This window comes from Anopheles marshallii, chromosome 3 (assembly GCF_943734725.1).
Source record: "Anopheles marshallii chromosome 3, idAnoMarsDA_429_01, whole genome shotgun sequence".
Taxonomy (NCBI): Eukaryota; Metazoa; Arthropoda; class Insecta; order Diptera; family Culicidae; genus Anopheles; species Anopheles marshallii.
The window spans coordinates 80455042-80477564 of NC_071327.1; the positions used below are offsets into that span (position 1 = coordinate 80455042).

The following is a 22523-nucleotide window of genomic DNA, read 5'->3' on the forward strand; positions in this document are numbered from 1 at the left end:
ACCCCGGACGTTTTGTTGATAACAAAACTATGCATGATAACAAGCCCGGTGTTTACAAAACGTCAAACGTCTGCGCCCTTTAAACAACTGACAATAGAATACAATGCACATCGTAAATGTTCAATAATATCCTTTTAAACTGAGCATTCTAATTGTTTTAAACGTGAAACATGTATATTTTACCCTCACAAAGCGAAACCGATTGTGCTGTGTGTTCTTTTATTCGAATAATATACAAAACCTTGCAAAGAACGCGCTTTGCTATCAACAGCTGTCATCTGTCAGTTCGTTCTGTTATACAGCGCATGCTTTGTGGCTCAACTCAATGGAGCCAGTATAACAAACATAACATTCCGTTCAAATTTAAACGCAGGACACCGTTTGGTACAAAAATAAAACTTATTTTAGTTACAAAAGTGTATTGTTAAGAAAATTCTTCAGTTATTTCAGGTAAATGGACATTTGTGATGATTGTGCAAATGGAATCATTTCATAATTCCCCTGGGAATGCAGTTTTCCTATCTCTCTTTTATCTACACGAGTTAGGACGCAAAAATAGCATCATGGACATTCAATAAAATGATAACAAATCATCTTCCTTTTACAACTTACAGTTCATATAAAAGCGTACACGATATGACTGTCCACTTTTATCGATATTGTGTCTTCAATTAGCAAACTCGATTCACCTCCATTGCAAAAAGTGTCTGATTGAAACCTTGTGAAAGTGCAACAAACTGTAACCAACATGAAATCGTTGTTTATAGTACTAGTTTTGGTGGTATCGCTAGCAATAGCTAATCCAATTCCAGCACCGTCGGACATCAATAAAGCGGTGTTGGTGCCGGATGGTAATAGTGTTATATCGAGCAATGCACATTACGTGCCGGATGATGAAAATCCTGCCGTGTCTATCTACGTCGATATTCTTAAGGACGCTGAGCACGTTAAAGATCCTGAACCGTATTTGACCCCAGAGCATCCAAACGCAGACGACGTGGATGATGATGAGCCGATCCTGATGAATCGCAATCCAGCGATAGTGAACGTGCACGTTGCAATCGACAATCGTGGCAATGGCGACGGAAACGATCTGGTTAGCATCAACTAGATGCACTATCGCTTTCCCGCGGTTCCCGTATGTCTAACGAACAATAAACCAAATCGGTACTGAATTCCTTCTGCATGCATACGTTTTTCTGCATTGGTTGTTCAATTTTGCTTTGCAATTCATCCAAAAGCCGTTGCTTTAGTTCTAGCGCTGTGGTACTCTGCGTGGTCGCACACAAATCGATCGAGCAAGTCTCCTCATAATCAGCGTAGATCGATTGCAGCAGCGTCAGTATTTGATGGGAATATCTATGCAAAGGGGGAACGGAATAAAGTTATTTACAGTTGGATGATATGATAAGAATGATCAAATACACCGCGTAACACACCACCATACCTGCTGTATAGTTTCATCCGCAAGCGCTTCTCCTCCATTCGATCCAATCTTATCATCGTACCCTGCCAGTACGTATTATCAGCACAATACAGCACGGTTTGATTTACAATGGTCGATAACACCTCTGCAAAGCCCAATCTACCGACACAAAACTCCTTCATTGCAATGTTCGGTTCGCGCTTGTATCGGACTTCCAGTGATAGAAAATCCGACGTGGACGTTACTGCTAGCAAATCACGGCTCAATTCCGACACGCTACAAAACTGAACCCATAGCTCTGAGCTGCACAGTTGTTGCTGCAGAACCTCCACCGAACCCACGTTCAGCTGCAGCTCATCACATTCCGTATCGTATGTTTCGATGTTGTAGGTGACGAAGCAGTTGAAATGAAAGCCAAAGCCATGAGGAATCAGCGCGGACAGATCACAGCAGGCCAGAAATATTGCAGATTCTTCCGGATGAAGAACATTATGCTAAAAGTAAAGAATAATAAAATTCTTCGTTACGGTTATTGCAAAATTTGAGATCCTGTCTTTACGATACCTTGCTGGCTACCCATTCCTGTTGAAAGGCGTGATCGTTTTCGAAGGTATCTACCATTTCCATGATTTCATGATAAGATTTAAAGTTGTAATCATCATCCCGGAGCCGATAGAACCGAGTGATGAATGGAACTGTTTGATCATTTTGGCTCAGCAACAGCAATCGAAGATTAATTAATGTTAACCGCCTGTAATGAAGAAAAAATGTAAGTTCTAAGTTATAAGTACTCAATCTAATTAGTAAGAAAGCTATAAGTGCTCAAATTTAGAATCAAAAATAAATAATATTAAGACAATCTTACGAACTTAATAGTCTTAATTTGATACCTTTTTATTATTTCTAAACAGTGCAAGTTGATTGTTTGAATAATTTGACCTCCAATAACTGCAGTCTTATAATTCCTCTTGTGTGTTTAAATTTGTCTTATAATTCCTATTGTGTGTTTAAATTTGGCAAGTGCTGTGCGTTCCGTAACTAGGCACTCATTTTACACCGACTTCTCCCCTTGAGTCAGATTTTTAGTAGACGTCGGCATCAGCAGACCGGCACTCGCACAAGGATGAAATGTTCGCCGGTTTCGAACCGAAAGCACACATGGCAGAGCAAGGCGCTCTCTCAGGTCAGGCAAGTAGTTCACGGTAATTGGATCCCATCCACTTCACGCAAGAACCAGCGCGTTCTACGATATGCTCCCCAACCGTGCAGCATTCACTGCGGGACTGCACAATCAGCTCGCAGCACTCTCCGCGTACAAACGCACTGGGGGGATCCGAGTGCCGACTATCAGCTGCAAGCGTATGTGAGAGCGAGAGTACGCGCGCGGCACTGCAGCCAGCCGAACCCAAAACCCGAACGGGGCCCACTGGCTCGGAAGCCAACGGTGTCCGGCGGCTTCGGTCAGTTCCATGCCAAACACCACCGGAACCGGACGCAGCACACCGGTCAGTACCGTCGGTCATCGGCGTTGTGGTAGGTTCGTCAGCCCCGTAGAGGTGTTGCGTTATCGCGTAGTATCGGAGAGTGTTCTTGCAAATTGCCATACCGGAAGCGAAAGTGGGATAGAGCGCACCACCTCCGCTTGGGTCGGGATTTTCCGCGGCTGCGTGCAGCGGCATTCGGGGTACCGACCAAACATCATCATCATCACCCCGAGACTACCACGCTCTTTTGTGTCAAACGATTCTTCTATCGTCCGCTGAAGGTGCCGGATACATCGGCTGTGCCCGTGGCGGGTGTGTTACCGTCAATAGTGTTTTTGTTCTATTTTTGTAAGTGATTTCTCGCTGTTCTGGCGCAATTCCGCACATATATTTACCGCACCGACACGCCGGAGGTGTGTGTAGACAAAACGGGGGCGAGGAGTCCAATTTTCGGCAAAGCGTAGCGCGATGACCGATGTCACCCTGCATGCCCGAGTTATTACCGCACACAGTTTTTTTTCCGGTGCATGAATGTCAAAAGTGTACAACACGGTGGTGTGTGAATGTGCTGTGGCGTAACTGAAACTCCGTGCGTTCCTTCGAATGCATCATGTGCTTCGCTGCCGTAGCAACCATTGCATTTCATTCCCGATACGTATCCACGGCTTGGTAGTGCGGAAGGGCACATGACATGCCCGTGTTTTGGTGCAGTGTTGCGAAAAAAGCGTGTGTTGAATAAAAAGAAAACCAGCGACTTCTCCACTGCGGGATAGAATTGGTTTTTGGCGTAAGCTCGAGAACTCCTTGATGCGCCGGAGGAGCATGTCTGAAGTATGAGCGTTCTGTGAGTACCGAAAATTGAGTGAATTCTTGCCTGTCTACGAGTCGCACACCAGATGAAACGCATTACAAGCATTTTTGTGGAATTAAAACACTCACCCCTGTTCTGTCGAAGAGTGGAAATTTGGAAAAATAAACTTTTCGTAAATGTTTGCCTGTTTTCTTTGCAAAAACACACGGAAAAACACTTGACAGCCGAAAAGGAAAAGCGTCCCATTCTGACAACGCGGTAGAGAAATGTGCGTAGAACACGCTTTGGCAGTGTGCGAGAATGTGTCGCTCGTAGCAACCGCACACCAAGCAACACCCCTCCACGAACGCTCTTCCTAGCGTTTGCATGTATTGGCACAGATCTCGCAAGCGTGCTTGTCCCGTCTCCCGGACAACCGCTTCCCCTCCGATACCTTCCCGTTGGCTGTGGGAAATTCACGACCAACTTTCTCAGACCGAACGGAAGTCGTGGGAAAGAATAGATCGATACAGGTTCATCGTTGGGAATGCCAAGGTGCCGCGGGGCAAGGGTTGAAAACAACGTTTGATTGAGCAAACAACATTGGAAAGGGGTTTCAAACAGCAACAAAAAACCGAGGGTATGATAATAACGGCCCCGTTATCTAAAATTCAAGAACGAAATGGACACCTGAGTTATCTATTGGTACGCGAATTAAGTAACAACCGCATACAAATGAGCTTCTAACAAACGAATCAATCCTGTTAGGTACACCATTACGGACAGTTTCATTTGATGCTGCCCATGAAAATGACCATGATTTTTTATTATCGGAAGAACGGGGCAAATGAGCCGAATATTAATCTAATTTCAACACAAATATTCAATATTTTAGTTTATTTATCGTTGATGGCATTTGAAATTGTATTATAAAAAGATAAATATAACTCAAAACACATTCTCAATAAAATGAGTTTCAAGGTGTTTGACAACAAAATTGTCTCGAAAAACTTTGGTATGAATTTTACATTTATTTCATTAATTCGATTAATTTTGAGGGCAATTTATTCGCTTTTCACTGGCTTTAAAATGAGGTTTTTGTTTGCATAATAATCCGCAACATAAACACTGTACCCGTGCAGCTACACTATCAATTATCCGCTGCACCTCGAGTGTGCGACTTTACCTTCGTGCCGTTTATCAGCAAGCGCGAAAAGTTCTACAGCAAAACGGATAAGCATAAAAGGTTAATTTGCATATCATTCGTGCAAGGTTGCCGGGCGCCTCCATCCACGTTATTGGCTTTATCGTTTCATCCCTGTTGGACAAATAGCACAGCCGGCGGAACAGTGTCACGATCATGCACAAAAAGCGCAGAACAAAACATAAACATCGTTCTACACACTACGCGCTGATGCGGGACAACAGGACTCTTATCTCAAGCGGCCGCAACAAGCGCGTGGAAAAGTTTTTAATTGAATTTCGAAGCTAATTAGTTCACTTTTCCTTGTCGTCCGCCATGTGCGCGCTCCCATTGGCGAAATTGCCAGCCGTGTGTGATATCGTCGTGCGCACTAATTTCCATTCTACCAACATCATGATATGTGTATGTGTGTGTATGTGGGAGTGTGTACCCACATTAGCCGCCTCCATCCTGTCGACCACTCTTCTTTCTACTCCGGCAAAGATGATAACATCATTAACTGAGTGATTGTCATTGGCGAACGAGTGTGTCGTTCGGTGAATAAAGCGACAACGATAAGTGTACGGGGACAGACACACGCTAGAATGCACTTTTCCTTGCTTGTTTTGGAGGGGCCGAAAAGGGGTCGGCCATATCCACCGGGTCCCTCTCTTCCGCACGATGCGATGGAGGCGCACCGGCACAACCCCTGCCGAAGGTGCCTCCGTTGATAAACTAACCAATTGAAGCACAAAATTGCATTCCACAAGATTATGCACCAGCACGGTGTGCCGCTCGATAAAATGACGCCATCACGGGGTGCACACCCTGGTGACGGTGGGTGAAGGAACTCGGGTGCCTCCAATTTTATAGACAACAACCCACGTCCAATAGTACCTGTTATCAGCGCAATTTAGTTGCTTACATTATTGATGAACAGTCCTGATATCCGATGCTAATGGGAACCAAAACAGCTGAATATACTGTCCATGGTCGTGTTCAATATTTTAACAAAATAAAAAAAAACGTTGTTACAGTCAGTTAACAGCTGACCATATCGGAGCTGGAATGAGCAGCCTTTTAAAGAATTGCTCTCTGGCTGACTACACTTATGGACCAGGACTGATCAAATTATTTTAATTTCAATGATTCATGGACAAATTCCAGGTTGTGCTATTTGCAACACTGGATTACACATTATAGTTGGAAGAAGCTTGCTTCCATGTTCCGTGATTGGACACCTTATCTTTTGTGGATGGAATCGAGGAATTTTTCGATGGAACTGTTAGTGAAGGAAAAACATTATTGTTCACGCCAACAACCGTGCTTAGTAATACTGCTAACATACAGTGAGTAACACAACTATACCCTATGCATAACTATACTTGTTTTTACAAAACCAAAACTCTAAAAAGCAGATAAATGTAATGTTGCTAGTGTTAGTAAGTTATAAACATTCGAAAACTTCTCATTTTCCTGATATTTGTAAGTAAATGTGAAAAGTGGTGGTGCAAGGTGCAAAATAAATTGCTTTAAAAGCGTACTGCGGCATTATCATTTTAGTCGAACAATTTAAATTTTTGATCAATTACCAACACTAAAGAGTTCATAGAGTTATGTCACGCAGTTATAATAAAATCAAACATGAAGAAACTCTAATGTACTCTTTGTTAAAAACAAGATAACACCAGAAACATTAGCTTAATATCTTTCTTTGAGTTGCGTATTTTGACATTTTAAAAACAGAAGAAAGTAATTGATGTACAGCAAAATGTCTACATTGAAGGTAAAATGGCACGATACACGATACATTCACACCGCAGCACTACGCGTGCAACCGAAAGCAAAACAAATTGCTACACGCGCTGCTCCGATGGAAACATTAAACCCCTAAACCGGTGCTATGGCCTTCACATTGGCAGCATAAGTATCTCTTGACCTCGTCAGTTTTCAATTTCTACACCTTTTTCCCTCGTCATGCACCCACCCATCCGGAGGTGGGCAATCAAACGCGGAAAAGGGAGGAACAAACGAATTCACCCTTCTAAGCCATACGGCCGCTCTAAACCCCCTAGCCCAGCTACAGGGCAGCCCAGTGAGGTCCGAGAATCAAATCTACGACCACGGTCACGTTTCGTAACGCGTCTTGTGTGCCATCGTCTCGCGTTTCCCGCCCAACGGCCCCATAGGTTAAATCAATCTCATAGATATAAGCTCTTCCACTACTACACCGCACTCGAAACCTCGGGCTCTATTAGTCGTCCCGGCCACGACCACCCGCCATCGCTTCCCCGGTTTGCCCGCGCCTCCGGACCTTATCAGTGCGTGATCAAATCGCATGAATCTTAGAGCATCTTGCGGCGTAACGGACGTGCAAAACATCGGCTCGGGTTGAATTTAGTGGCATCGGTTTGCCCGTGCACGTATCACGTTCAATTAAACCGACTGGAGTGTTTGTGTATGTATGTGTGTGGGTTAGCAAGTGCCACAATAGCAACTGTATCTGTTGCACGATAATTTGGGGCAAAACGCTAGGCAATAGCCACGCAAAAACCGACTCACAGACGGTTCGCTTTTTTTTGTTACTCTCTACGTTAGTGAACAATTGAACGAATTTTTTACATATAAACTACAGCCCATTTGATCTGTTGTGTTCTGCCACCCACATTAAAAGTCATTATACCAACGTATCAGTGCCCGCGAATAGAGCCGGTTGATGGCGTGATCGTGCGACATCCATATGCGCCGCTAATGGTGTGCGCGCCCGCCGGTCGTCGACCATGGATATCGTTGCTCCGAAATTACTTTCGGAAGTTAGGCAACGTCCTGGCTGGATGAATTAAACCCCAAAACAACGAACGCAAACATATGCTCCTCCATTTGCAGACGATGCCAGTTTTTGCACCGTGCTGACAGCTTTTACGTTTAGAATGCAATTGCTTTATTTAGTTTGTTTCGCCATAAAACTGGCATAAACATACCACCGGAGGAGGGGGGACATGTGCGTAAGTGCGTTTATTACATGCGCTGTAAAAATGTCCAAAAATGTTAGTTTATTCAGTGCTATCTGTGTATCGCTCACTTTATTTAGTTCCATGTTGATGGGGATTAGAAAATTCTTGCCCAACTCCACCGTTCACAGCATGGGGAAGAACATTTCGGAAGGGGGCATTTTAAACAAATATCCAAATGCAAATAAATAATGGCGATCGTTATGAAAAACCAGCGGCAAATGGAACGATGTTCAAATGAATTAATTGAGTTATAAATAACTCGTCCGAATGCGTTGGACGAGTTACGATGCATAAAAGCAATGTAATAAGCGTCAGTGTCGGATCCGCAATCCACTGTATTGCTTTTGTGAAACAAACAGTCCCTTGTAATGGGCCAGTTCGTGTCCATCAGCCTCAGTAGTCAGTCTATTAACACTAGATGTTCACACAGTCATGTGATTTTCTCTTATATCATCATACAGATGGCATCAGTGTCATGCAACGATGAGTTACTATATTCAAATACAGTCAACCCTCTTCAATTGTGTGTATAATTGTTTCACTATTGTCTAAATACAAGAAATAGCATGTGTTTCAGATACGTAATTCACTCGTGGAAGAGGCACCGCAACTTCGGCAAAATGTTTCCACCTTCAGAATGTCTTTGGATGATTGAGAACTTGTTTTGTCTTGTGTTCCTGGAACTTTTTCCTTAGCACTCCGCAAGTTCTTGGGAAGTTCTTCATTCTTGTACGAGTTCTAGTTCTTCGATGCTAGGACTTTCATGCTATTAATCTTAGCAGCTTCTGAACATCCCATACTAGTTCTAAGCTTCTTCCATGTCCTGACTTCGAGTCCGAATAGAGGAAAACAGTATGTTCGTTTTGCGAACTTTTGCTCGCTATAAGAGTATAATATTGAACTCACGTCTCTGACTTCTGAGATATTGTAGAGAACACAATCCCTGTACTACCACTAATATGAATTCCAAGATACTCTTATCTTAAGTACTTCATACAGCCAGCAATTGGTCGTCTTTAGCCACTCGCCTGTCGGATTATAGCCATTCTTAAGCAGCTAAATCCCCAATCATACCGTCCGCCCACACACCAATTATCCAATGCTACACCTTCTGTCTCTTCGAAGCCTCGTCCATACCGCGCACATGCCGTACATCCGTACTAGAGGTAGTTGTTATTCTTACTCCATTTATACTTGTTCAAGTGCCGACCTCATTAGTCGACCACTATTCTGCGCTGTAGCGTACTGAAATTGGTAGAAATAAACGCAAAAATAATGCGTAATTGCAGCTCATCACATTATCTCCGTGTATCAGCATCATTGCTCCATTGCCCGTGGAACGTGGATTTGCCAAACCACACACAACCAGAACAAAAAGGAAATGTAAATGGGAAGCAAACCCCAACGAACCTAATGCGCTCATTTCCTGCTTTCCGGTTCAAAGGCATTTAAACAAAAAAACTATCATTATCGTTTGGTTTTTCCCCTTTTTTTCGCTTTTTCTCTCTTTAGATTTCGATGCCGTGCGGTGCTTCGGACCCCTCTCCGTCGGACCACCTGTGACAGGATCGTGCCAGAAAGGGATCGTCGCTAATCACAGCGCAATCAATCAACGTCCGGTGGTATAAACCTTTGCTCCAATCCGGCACAATTATGCCTCACCTGCAGCGTTGTCCAATGTACCGAGGTTGCTAAAGATTTGTCCCCAGCGGTAACGAAGCCTGGTAACCTGCTGCACTGCTGTCCCCTGGATCGGTCGTGCAGGCATTCCGCAACATTCCGTCCGTCTCGGTGCGGGTTACACAGGGTGGGCGACGCCACTTTGACTCTTCCCTCTCGGTCAGCGTCTAATCGGATCGAAGGACGATCGATGGACGAAAGCGTGGCGCGACTACATGAAAGGACACACCAGGACCAAATGGCGCATCATTAAGCGCCTCTTTCTATTCTTTACCACCCTCTCAGTTATTCCACTCACCGTACTCTACCTAATCACCTCCGATCATCTGTATCGATTTCGTCAGTATACGGTAAGTTTTTATTTTTCTTGAAGATAAATTCAAAATTTTATAGATAATGTATAAGCGATAGGGCAGTTACTTAAGTGAGGGACTATAATTCTATTTTTATAACACGGTGTACGAAAAATTCCTCTTATTCATCGTTAATCGTAAATCGGGTCAAGATAAGACTCTACTATTCAACATTTTACGTCTATACCTGGTTCGTCATTCTGCATTTTTAGATTATAGTAATCTATAAATGTCCTAAAGATAACGTGTTCTTACCCATAATTCGATTGGGAGTGATCTGGACCATTACGATGTAACCGAACAGAACCACTACTCTACCTCAAAATAGGTCTGAATAATCTATCCACAACGGTCAAACGACGTCAAACAGAAAAAGTCTCCATGACTATCTTTAGCCAACGCAGGAAACATTGCTGCGTGGGTAATTATTGATGCGAATAATGACAACATGAATGGACCCTTTCCAATTACATGAACAGCCCTCGCAATGTAGGTACGGATCAAATCTAAAATTAAATCCTTTTCAATAACAAATGAAATCAAAGAACCAGTCAAATTACACCAACCAACGCTAACCCCACTCACCAGGGTACACCATGGCATCGTTTGACAATATCCACAAATGGAATGAATGGAAATGAAGGTCCAAACAACAGGCAATTTCCAAACAAAACATTCCATGCTGTGTTGGTTAGACCAAAAGAGCCCACACTTATTACTCGCTTTGGAAGCTCCCACCGTGCTGTGATAGACTTCGAAGTTCTTGGTTCGTGTTGCGAGCCATGAATCGTGCATGGGCACTGGTCAATGTGTCCCAAAAACCAACCACACCGCAAGAACTCAACCCGGAATGATAACAAAGTTTGTTTGCACTCCCATTGACCCAGTAATTGATGGATCCCGGTGTTTCCCGTACCGATGCCAACTGTTTCGATCGATGAGCGGAGCGGGGTTAAACTGCTGGTCGGTGATTTTGTTCCTATCCATTCATTGCATGGATCGTTGACAACGAGCTGTCCCATGGTTAGAACGACGGTCACACTAACGGGGTAAAAGGGAAGATGAACCCAACGAAAGCTACATTATGCAATTCTACCCTGTAAAGGTTTCACCAACCCACGGGACGTGCTTGTATCACCTTTAAAGCAAAACAAAGCAAAGAAACGCTAGAATATGGCGTTATCGGAAACAAAACACAAAAAAAAAACAACAGACTTGCCAGAGGACACTCGAAAGGATCACATCAAGTGGCCCGTAGCGAATAAAAGGATTCGAGAATAAGAACAAAAATGACGAAAAGTTCAATATTTCTTTCAAATTTATTCTTGCGCTTCGAGGCGAAGACAGTGAGTGACACTTTCGACCAAAACCAAAAAAAAAGATCCGTCAATCTTGACCAAAAGCCTTCCCAGATCGGTTTCAATTGTTTAGTCTTTAAGCTGAGCGGCATCTAAATAGCTCTTGCCGTACGTTTATTCGATGCCAATGGCACAGCAACCCCGAGAGGGTATCCTCCCAGTGGCCCGGCAGCCCGCGTGGGGATGAAAACCTTTTTCCACTCGCTTGATTCCAGTCGCACTGGTGATGTGCGGTGCGAAACATCTTGGGAATTCCGGTGCGAAGGGTCCAATGGTTTTTAGTACCTTTTGACGTGAAAGCAACCGACGCGAAAAATGGGTAAAGTGATCTATAATGATTTCCGTTTTTCCCGCTTTCTTGTGTTCTGTTTGGTTTTTAACAATTCTATCGCGTAAGCAGCTTATTTGCTCAAACATTACTTGCAGAATAAGGCGCATGAAATAGACCAACCCGGCGGATGACAGTTTTGGGTAATCTCTCTTCAATTCTCGTACGCAATCGGTTAGTGTCGATAATCGATAACGGCCACAAATCAAACGACTTCCGGCAAACAAACGTTTACGGCCCATCGTTTTATCGACACTTTTGCTCACCCAGGAGGTTTGCTGTAAAATTGCCTACAACCGATAGTTAACGAAGTTTTATGGGTTTGTTCCGTGAAGCACCCGAACCGAGCAGCACAGCCCAGCAAACGGCTGGAAAACAAACAAATTTACATGCGCACTTAAAATAAAACAATCGCTTGCAGATCGTTTAACGTTAATTAACAGTTTCCGTTTGACCATAAAGTATGGTGGGTAAGGGAGTTTTTTCGTATTAAATCGATACATAAAATATTTCCATCGGTCCATTATTCTGACAAGGTAGCTCTATGCGCAGTTGGTGAAATATTCAGCAATCAATATATCTAGGCATTGCCGAACGTCTTCATAGCTCATACAATTTCACACCGGAAGCAACGCCTGCTTCGTTCACGAAAAGCGAAACTGGGACAACATGGCTTTCCCGGATAAGGCGAGAAAAATAAACAGGAAAAGAGAGATAAAAAATACATCATCAAAAAATAAAAGCACTGCAGTAAAGCATTCCCACATTCCCTGTGGTGGCGGGAGATCGTTGCTCGCTGTGTGTACAGTCGGTGAAAGGTACCATGATGGGTCCCTCAAAACAACCCCTCCCCATTGTCGAAGGACATGGAGTGTGAGTATTCCCAGTTGCCACACACCATTCACTCGCACCATATTTACCCCGGTGCGGTATGTGCACGATCGGGTCCAAATGAATCGTTGATTGAAGTTTACTTTAACCACACTCGGAACCACTGTTCTTCGCTTCGGGGAAGTCAGATGCTGACGCACCGGAGACACATACGGTGTTTGATTTTCCACTCCAGAGGATGCTCCATTTCCCGGTTCGTGTGTTTTCCTAGTGGCACGGAGTAAACTGTGTGAGTCTAAAACAGCACACAGTTCACAGAATGATAGTGACATGCTGTCTGACTTACATCGAAAACATTGCTAAAGTCCACAGCCTTTCAAATGGGTCCCTTTTAGGGGTTTTTTTTTGTCGTTGCCCAAACCAAAATTACCAAGCCATGGCCGAAGGCACGGACTAGAGACTATTTTCTTTCGTTCGAAATATCGACCGGCATGCCATTAATTTGCACAATTCTTCGCATTCGATTCCATCTTACAGCATCGTTCTGTTCATCTGGCACTGCTGCCACATTCCCGCACAAACGTCTGCTGGGAAAGGATATATGCTCCCACGTACAAGTCATCTAACATTTAACCAGATCTTGTATATCTCCCGGCAACCTGAGCACAGCTGCCGCAACCGACCCGAAGCTGCATCCGTGGCTGTTTTCACAATGCAAATTTGCTGATTCTGATGAACAAATGTTTGTGCTTGCCCGGCAGGCGAACAACGTGGCAGGTGCGACATGGCGATAAATGAAACCACCAAAAGCATGTATAGCACCGGTCCCTCCGATCTGCCTTCCTGCTTGGGAAAACTTCCCACCCAGCTAGCTTCCGGAGGGTGGTATAAGTTTCGCAGCCCGTGTGTAAAGGAAAAGTGACATGCTGTCCGGAATGTCATGCCTTTCGTAGTCTTTCGCTGCAAAGCGATATCGGAATTTTTGGCCGTTTTGAATTTCTCTGCAGTGTGTGTAGTTTTTTTTTCAATCTCCCAAACGGACGGAGTCTTCCGGTGCTGAACCAAGTGGTTTTTCGAACGGCCACACGTAATCCAATAAACACACAACCGTTGCTACTGCTGAAAAGTGCTCACACATGACGGCTTTTCCTGGGGGCGTATATAACATGGCACGGTACAAACTTCTCCACCGTGTTGATCTTTGGTTTTGGCCTGGTATTCTTTTCAAAGCAAATATTCGATTCCTTCAATACCTTCGGTCCGATAGGAATGTCGTCTCCAATGGAAAACACACGTACGAACCACTCGTAGACAAAGGGCAAACTTCAACTATCTAGCTGAGTTGGAGCTGAAAGTACAGGAATGGAATGTACATTATTGCCGGCGCAATGTTTTCGTGCAAAAGAACACTCACAAAAAAGGGAAACACTTCACATGAAAAACCCACACACCCCGGTTTGCAGCGGACAAACCTGTTCGTAACCAAATCTACCAACCTCCATTCATCGACCTGGTGGCATCCTGTGCCGGTGGTGTCCTTTTTCCGGTTTTAATCTTCTCCCTGTTTTGAAGCACCCATTACGCGGTACGTGACGAAACGATGCCACATTTACCACATTCTTAATTACGCCATAAAAGAGTGTGCACTGCACAACCTTCTACCCCGCCTTTGCCATGCTTGAGAACTCATCTCATCTGCCAGCAGTCTTCCGACACAAAACGGAACACACGGCACGGAAGATTCGGAAGAAGACAGGGCAAATGCAAAAGAAAAGAACAACACAGATTCTACACGAGGTCAAGCGTCTATTGCAAGTTCCTTCCTGACACCAGGGATGCGGCCGCCGGATGGTTGCCATCACCTTTTTTTCTTCGCTGTTCATTTCACTTGACAAACATAAGAGGTCGGTTAGGACGATAAGACTAAACTATCCACCGATAATGGCACGGAAGGCACGGAAACACGAAGAATGAAATGACAACGGGAACTCAAAGAATGAAGTGAAGAAGAACTTTTTGCTTTTGTGCAAGTATTTTAAAATGACAACTAAGGCGAACAATTCGCCCTGGATACTCTTTCCGTTTGTTCGTGAAGAATGGTTTAAGTGTACCTTTTGCGGAAAATAGCCAGGAACACTTGAATTTTGAATATCTCAGTATCTCTTACCATAGGCCAATTTAAGGATGTATTCTAAATTCTGCATTGAATGAAGGAACTTGAGCGGATGTAGACAAGAAAAGCAATACGTATTCAAATATAAGCTTGAAAGCAAATAGTGTGGTAGAAGTTTAGTATGAATAACTTTACTTCCGTCGGCGACCGTTCTGCCCATGGAACGGAAATTAAATTTTACGCTTATCTTATATTCGACAGCCTCAACATTCAGCACAAAGGAATCAGCGAGGTTTTCATGACTTTTCCGAGAAAAAAGTCCTTTCCGAACTCGCTCTAGAATTCACAGAAGGTTTAAATATAAACATTATTCATGTATCTACCTTAAACAATAAAGGATCATCCCAAGAAATATGAACACGGGTCGCTCAGCAATGATCTGAACGACAGCTTATACCTTTTTGCACACTTTTGGTATTGCTGTTTGCCCAACCGAAGAACTTTATAGAAATCTCAATTTATCTGTAGAAAACCGTGCCAAATAATTGGAAGGTACCATCATTTCACATTTGCTCGACTTGCTGCGAGAAAACAAATCGATAGTTCCGGTCAGTGAGCTTGGTCGGATCAATTTTGGAATTCCACTACCCACGAAACATCTCTCCCGATGGACCGTCCGTCCGTCCGTCCGCCCGTGCCCTTTCCGACGTTTCATTGCGGATAATCTGCCGCTCCAGCCCGACAGCAGCTGGAAGGCTGCCAGGCAAGATGACCAAAAATATGCTTACGTTGCTACCGTCGCTGGTACCCCGTTTTTTGGGAACAAATTTGGCTGCCCAAGCGCAAACAATATATCTTCCAGCAGCACCGAGTTCCGCCAGCTATCGATGGGGTGGTACCTTTGCACCATGTCAAAACTCTCCATCGGTGCTGTCGGAGCATTATGTACTTTCCGTTTTTGCATAACTACCGTTCGATTGAATGCTCTTCGGGTACCGCACAGCAGAAGCATGGTTGGGAAAATGGAAAACAATATCGGAAGAGAATGTTTTAAATCACCCACCCACTGTGACGGGGCGTGCCCTTGCTAGTGGGTGCCGTTTGCTGACGGATGCACTTGCAGGTCGGCGATGGGTGCATCGGGTGCATATGGTGCATTATCTCTTATGCAATGTAGGTCAAACAAGTGCGATCATTATACGGAAAACGGCCGTCAGGATCATATTGCATTCGAGCAATCAAATTAAATGGGAAAAGATGGTTAATTTATAGCAGGTGCCGGGCGCCTCCATTATGAAACTCTTCAAATGCAAAACGGGATTTTTTCGTGTTCAACTTAACCTGCATAGGAAAAAAATGCAATAAATATATTCGAAAAATATGGTTTTAGTTTTAGCCGACGGTATCATGTTGCATAAGGCTCGAGAAAAACTTTTCTCTACCGAAATGAAAATGTCAACGGCAGTAGCGTAGGAGCATGACACAACGCAGCTGGTCCACGTTGAATCGTAACATAATATACCGCATAATTACCGCCCATTCATTCATTGCTGTTTCGCAAGAAACCCAGCTGCAGTGACCGCAGTGTAGGATACCGAACGGTACACAGCGCACCAATAGGTCAATCCCTTCTGTACACAGAATGCGTATTTTGCTCCATTCAACCTATTCCACCCATCTGACAAACACCGCACAAATAGCTCCCGTGGTCATCCGCACTTCGTAGACGTATACAGAAGCTGCAGACGAAGCCATTCGTAATATTTTACCATAATCAGGGCGTAAATAATGGTGTAGCACGCAACTGCTCCCAACACCGTAGCACAGGTAACAACTTGCCTCAGCAGCAAACCGTTGGGGCCGATTAACCATCCATAATATGTTTGTACGATATTAAAATGCCATTAGATAATGCAATGGTGGAGGTAACTTATTTGCGATTTTATCGTACAAAACATCCAGAAGAAGGCAATGATGGATGTAAATCTATAGTAAACTAAGAGTTGCGGAATTGAGTAATTTGTTACAGTGCACCATTCCATTAAGTCAAGCCCCTGCTTTGATGACCTTGTTTAATTATTGTACAATACGTTCACATCTTCCTACCACAAGTACGGAGCTATCAGCGGCAATGGCTCAGCACGCCAGCAGTTGCTACAGTTCCGTGCGCCTATTCATCCCCCGGACGGAGCAGTTCACCATCTCCGGCTGGTACAGCATCGACAGCACGCACATGACCGGCAGAATCATGAGCACTACCAGCGAAACGTTAAGAATAGCACAATCAACAGCCAGTACCGGCTGGACATGGACTACATGAAGCAGCGCATGGAGCATCGTGTCGAGCGGATGCAGAAAAAATGTACCGAGTACCGATTGAACGAGTCCAGTAAGTCCATCCGTCCATCGCATCGCGTGTTGGGGGATGAGATGTTGTTCTTTTGTCTCACCATCCTTTCCCCGTGCTTGCCCTTTTTCACAGAGCACAACTACAAACCGAAGGCATGGGAATATCTGATACAGCACGAGTACCATCTCGTGTGGTGCAACGTGTTCAAGGCGGCCTCCACATCCTGGATGTACAACTTTAATCTTATGGCCGGCTATTCACCACAGTTCCTGCGAAAGACGAAGGACGTCCCGTTGCAGCTGGCACGGCAAAAGTATCCCAGACCATCGGTGGAAAAGGTAAGGTGTGCACTTGTGCACCACCACATTTTATGCGATATCCTATTGTTTCGATTGAAAATTCATTCTATTAAGCATATAATAACATCAAACAGCTTAATTTAGAGCACTTAGCCCTCTTATTAGCTCTGTTTTTCTAGCGCAAAATCAATATCGGCTATACCTGATATTGGATTACAGCTGATGGCAAACAAAACATAAAATATGCAAACACAATACCCAGCGCCTACACAGCGCAACACGGTAATTTCCCTGTCATCGATGATATGGAAAACCCCCTTCCGTACAGCATTTTGCGTTGGGATTGATTTCATTATTAGCTTTGCCCTGAAACCTGGCGCTAATCAAATAGCAACTTCCTTTCGCTAAGCGCATTCGCATATCGATAGCAACCGATTGTTTCAACTTCCATATTTCGCCCTAACATCGGTTTTTCTCGCTCTCACTCTCGTTGCTACTGTAGCTGCAGGAAGCCATCAACGAGTCGATATCGTTCATTATCGTGCGACATCCGTTCGAAAGACTGGTCAGTGCGTACAAGGACAAGATTCAGTATGCGCTACCCAACTCGCACCATCACAAGCTGGGCAACCGCATCATACAGAAGTACAGGAAAACGGTCAATGGGAAGGTACGTTACGGCATGCACCGACCTGTAAAAAGGGGACTGGAATGAGACCATTATTGACAATGCATTTCTATTTCCCCGTATGTTTTACCGCTCACCTGGGTTCGGCTCACAACAGCCCTCGTCGCTGCTAAAGTATCCGACGTTTTCCGAGTTTGTCAATTATCTGCTGGATGAGATCAAACATCCGCACTTCGAGATCGATATGCACTGGGTGCCGGTGACGCACTTCTGCACGCCCTGCTTCTTCCATTACGATGTGATAGCCAAGTTCGAGACGCTCGAGGAGGACCAGAACTATCTCATTTCGATCGGGCACCTGGACAGCGTCATCAAGCCGCAGTGGAAAAACGCGGGCAAGGGTGCCCACACCAACGATATGCTGATGAAGTTCTTCTCGGAGCTGGACGCCGCCCAGATCCGGGGACTGTACGATTACTATCGGTTCGATTTCGAACTGTTTGGCTACAGTGCCAAGGGGTACTTTAAGGACTAGGAAGCCGTACGGGAATAGGAGCGGGAAGTAATATTTTAAACCAAGCTCGCATCAAACCCATTTCAAGCCCGTACAACAACACAAACACACAGAAAAATGTTACTTGATGATAGATCACTAGAGGACACTCCTTTCAAGACCTTCTCTTTCTCTCTTTGTCGGTTCTCGCTCTCGCACGCGTAGACAACACTTGGGGAAATTAAATAGTGAGATCACCATTACGTCAAATTACTAGTGATAGCAAGTTCCGCTATTTCCAAGCATCGAATGCCCTCAAGACCCTGGAACACCTGGGGGAACTGCACGAGCGCAGTGGGTGGGTTGGCAATTTTGGCGGCCTAGCAGCAACAGAAAAGACACACAACAGAAAAGACAAACACGCGGAACAGCTTAGGATTAGTAGAGGATAATATATTAAAAAGCAAGCGCCCGGAGCAAAACTATTTTCTACATATTTGAAAGGATAATCAAAACCGCAACCCAATACATTATACATTTAGATACGTCCATTAGCGTTTAAGAGACGGTAACTATAAATGCATATTTTGGTGTAAATTTTTTCTCGACCAGTTTGTCATAGTTTTCGGTTTTGGCAAAAATTCGATTCGGCTAAGAAGAAGGATAATAAAGAAAATTGCTCCACGCCAACGCCAAAGATGGATGCGCATGCAGGCGGTGGCCACAGCTTTTCGAAAGTCAAAGAGGCTTACGATCGAACCAAATCGTGATTGATAATAGTTTGTAAGGTAGATAGCATGTTTGTTGGCGTAGCGGTTCAGTTGGATCGAAACACGGCGACAGTTTTACCTACTTTTCCACGCGTTATATTATTTACCCCTAGGCGTGATTAGCAAAGGAAACCAATCTGCTTCCATTTTTTAAAACGTTGGAAATCGTGCATTAAGCTAGTCAAAGGTTGGAAAGAAGATTCTTTAACGCCGTTCTATGGGTTTGTTTGTAGCTTCAGTTTGCGTGTAAGCTAGTGCTAGCACATCACGACAGCTTGAGCTTTATAGTGCTGACAGATATAGTTTCATATTCCAGCGTAAGTTTCAACACCAAAGATATCAATTCCAAGTCAAAGCTGTAGAATGTACAAAGCAGGATATCATGATATCAGACGATGATCAGCGAGGAGCAGATAAATGGACAGGTGGAAGGAGCTCGCGTTCGTTAAGTTGGCGTTAGCGAATTATCGATTACTGAAGAATTACTATTTTAAAACCACAAAACACCCCGTTCTGCTTTCGTAGTAGTGAAGATAACGACCGATACCGATCATAATTCAAAATTTCATACAATTAGATCGAAAAGATTTCACGTGTTTTGGCGGAAACGAAAGTAATAATGCATTGTAGTTTGATTCGTTTTCAACGGTTCCTTTCCTGACATTTGGGAATTTGTCTCGTAGATTATGCAGTAGGAGTACGAAAAGAAATGGCAATAATAAAGATTCTAGCAAACTAAACTTCTCATCTCAATTCCTTACCTCTTATACGTACAGTTGTACAGTGGAACACCGATCAGCAAACGATCGTTGTGGATCTTTTTCCACACCTCACCGTAACGCACGAGTGGAACTTTTTCTTCCGGATTTGACGATCGGAGCAGTGGTGGAACCATTTTCATACGTTCGTTCATCCCGTTATATATCTCGCTCACGGTTAAACGGGCCATTTCTAGCTGTGCCTTACGTTCTGCAGTTTGATCACGCAACATTTTCAGCACCTCATCGAAGCAGGTAAAATTATCCTCCAGGGCACTCGATCCGGGCCGACCGAAACACCCCTCCAGAAAATCCGTCACTATCGGCTCATCTCGATCGCCTAATTCTATCCGAACCGAGCAGCTTCCGGCACGTTGAGGATTTTCAACGTAGGCAAGTTGACGGAACTCTTCGAATCGGGAATGTATCACTAACAATCCGTTACCATCGCAACCGTCTATGTTGCGACGCTCGACCACTACCAACGATCGGTCCAGTTGAACGATAATGAAAAGTTTCCGCTTAGTTCCATCATTTGCACGAAAAATGTTGATACTAATGTTGCACGGTCTGTGGCAGTCCACCACGGTGCTTGTATCCATCTCGCACGGTGTGTCGTTGAATAACCGGGAGTTGTTTATATACGGACGATGGTGTTCCTCATCAGCGGCATTTAACACGAGCGGTATCTGGCACAAAATCGCCCGTTCCCGCACCTCAAACAGTCGCTTATCTGTGGTTATTACGTACACAACCGAACGCTGCCGGTTGATTGCCACTTTTTCCACAAAAATTGAGTCATTTTGCAATCTTTTCGGAATGTCCTTTTCGTACTTTTCGACGAGATTCATACCGTGAGCGATCGCAACAGTGAAAACGCGCGTGAAATCAAAACAACTATTTGACGATGTGACGGATTGTGCGTTTATACTGACAGCGTGTTTTCTTGGTCGGCGGCGTAGATGTAAACACACGGGTTAACATTTGAAGCGCTTAGGGCCATTATACACGAAATGATTTTCAAAAAATGGAATGCGAATACTATAATTGCGATTCGAATTATTGACGCCAGGATTATGGTGCGATGTAAATAAAAATAGTGCTAAGTACATCATATATCATACAGTATCTGATATGAACGGTTGTAATGCTCATTCGCTAATATGGGTGTGCTGTAAGTGCAATTATAGCAGTCCATTCAATGGTTTCAGGGACATTCTTACATCTAATAAATTACCCACCCATTCAAGAAACCTCATTATGCCACTGGTTATTATGATGCCATTGAGCGATCGTATTTCAGAGTCGACAGCGTCAACGATGTAAGCAAATGTATGCAAGGATCCATTTTTGAATTTTTGATCCAATGTTCGAAATTTCTCAACGCATAACTGATACGCTAATCAGCACCCACCATGACCTTGTAGTGAAATAACATAATTTTATATTTTTCTTTTCAGTTGTTCTTTGTTTTCTTTTCTCATGTTTTCACTTTATTTTCTTTTTTAAACTCGAATTTTTAGTTTGTAGATCATTTCACGTTTTCTGTCGCCGGTTTCCTCTCCTATTATACCCTCCGCGCCAGCCCTAACCCGTGCACGATGCACACAACGCCTTTTTCTCTCACTCTTTGCGCTGTTGGCGCGCTGCACGATCATTCAATTAAATTGCATACTTGTTAAAAGTCTAAAACAAAAATATATGAATTTAAACAGAACAAAACAGATGACCAAGAACAGAGGGTATGACCGTTTGTTAGTTTTTTTTTGTTTTGTTTTGTTTTGTTTCCCTAAGCTACCGTGTGTCCACATAGATATGCTCAGCGCTGGCGTCTAATCTGTCTAAAGTTTCGTTTGTTTTATAGTGTGTGGTTTTGTTTGTTGGATCACACTCTCCAAATTTGCTTCCGGTCGTACTTTAAGAGCTTGGTTGGTTAATAACGTTTACCTTTCCTTCCGAATTGTTTAATTGCGTCACAATTAAATTATATTTAACCGAACAAATGGTGCAACTATTCACATAAATAATAAAACTATTCCAACGATTGTTTTATGCATATGTTATCATTTGTTTCTAACTATATCGTCGGATATAGATGGATATCGCATGCTTTTGTTTCTGTTTGTTTCTGAAACGCACACTTCTCCTAGCCACTTAATTAGCGAAGAAAAGAATATATAACAGTGACTCCGGAGGGAAACATTTCAAACGAACTGTTCGGCCGCCATTTTCCATAATTTTCGGAACAGCGGCAGTGCAGTTCGTCGCTTTCATTCAGTTTAATGAATCACCGTCTCTTTACTATCCCCTTTCGCTCACCTTACACACTAGAGCATTTGCAACATATTAAACTCTACACAGCACGTGTTTTTCAGCTTGTCGAATATTCTTTGTATGATCTTGGCAAACTTTATCTATTTGATCTATGACGATGATGCACTGCGCGCAATTGTTACTGTGTTTCCCGCTTCAGTTTGCACGTGGAACCGACGATGTTTACCTTGAACAGACGATTCCTGTGTTGCCACTCACTTTTGGCAGTGGACAGGCAAAACAGGTTAACCAAAAACACGAAAAACAAAATAATAGAAAAAACGAGGCTTTTAACGAAATCTATGTAAATATACAACGGGCAATTTCGTCGTGTTATATTGAACTAAAAAAA

At 43.7% G+C, this 22523-nt stretch overlaps 2 protein-coding genes across 2 annotated transcripts; one reads left to right on the plus strand and one right to left on the minus strand.

Moving 5' to 3' along the window:
- Positions 1 to 1103: 1103 nt before the first annotated feature.
- Positions 1104 to 20709, minus strand: LOC128711217 (uncharacterized). The gene is made up of 4 exons (XM_053806084.1): positions 19862 to 20709; positions 1991 to 2177; positions 1448 to 1920; positions 1104 to 1359 (listed from the first exon to the last, which is right to left on the minus strand). Exons 1-4 carry the CDS (start codon positions 20707 to 20709, stop codon positions 1104 to 1106), a joined length of 1764 nt encoding a protein of 587 aa, XP_053662059.1.
- LOC128711219 (carbohydrate sulfotransferase 11) lies at positions 9793 to 18372 on the plus strand. Its single transcript, XM_053806086.1, has 5 exons — positions 9793 to 9927; positions 16673 to 16949; positions 17043 to 17248; positions 17712 to 17879; positions 17995 to 18372. Exons 1-5 carry the CDS (start codon positions 9793 to 9795, stop codon positions 18370 to 18372), a joined length of 1164 nt encoding a protein of 387 aa, XP_053662061.1.
- Positions 20710 to 22523: the final 1814 nt, after the last annotated feature.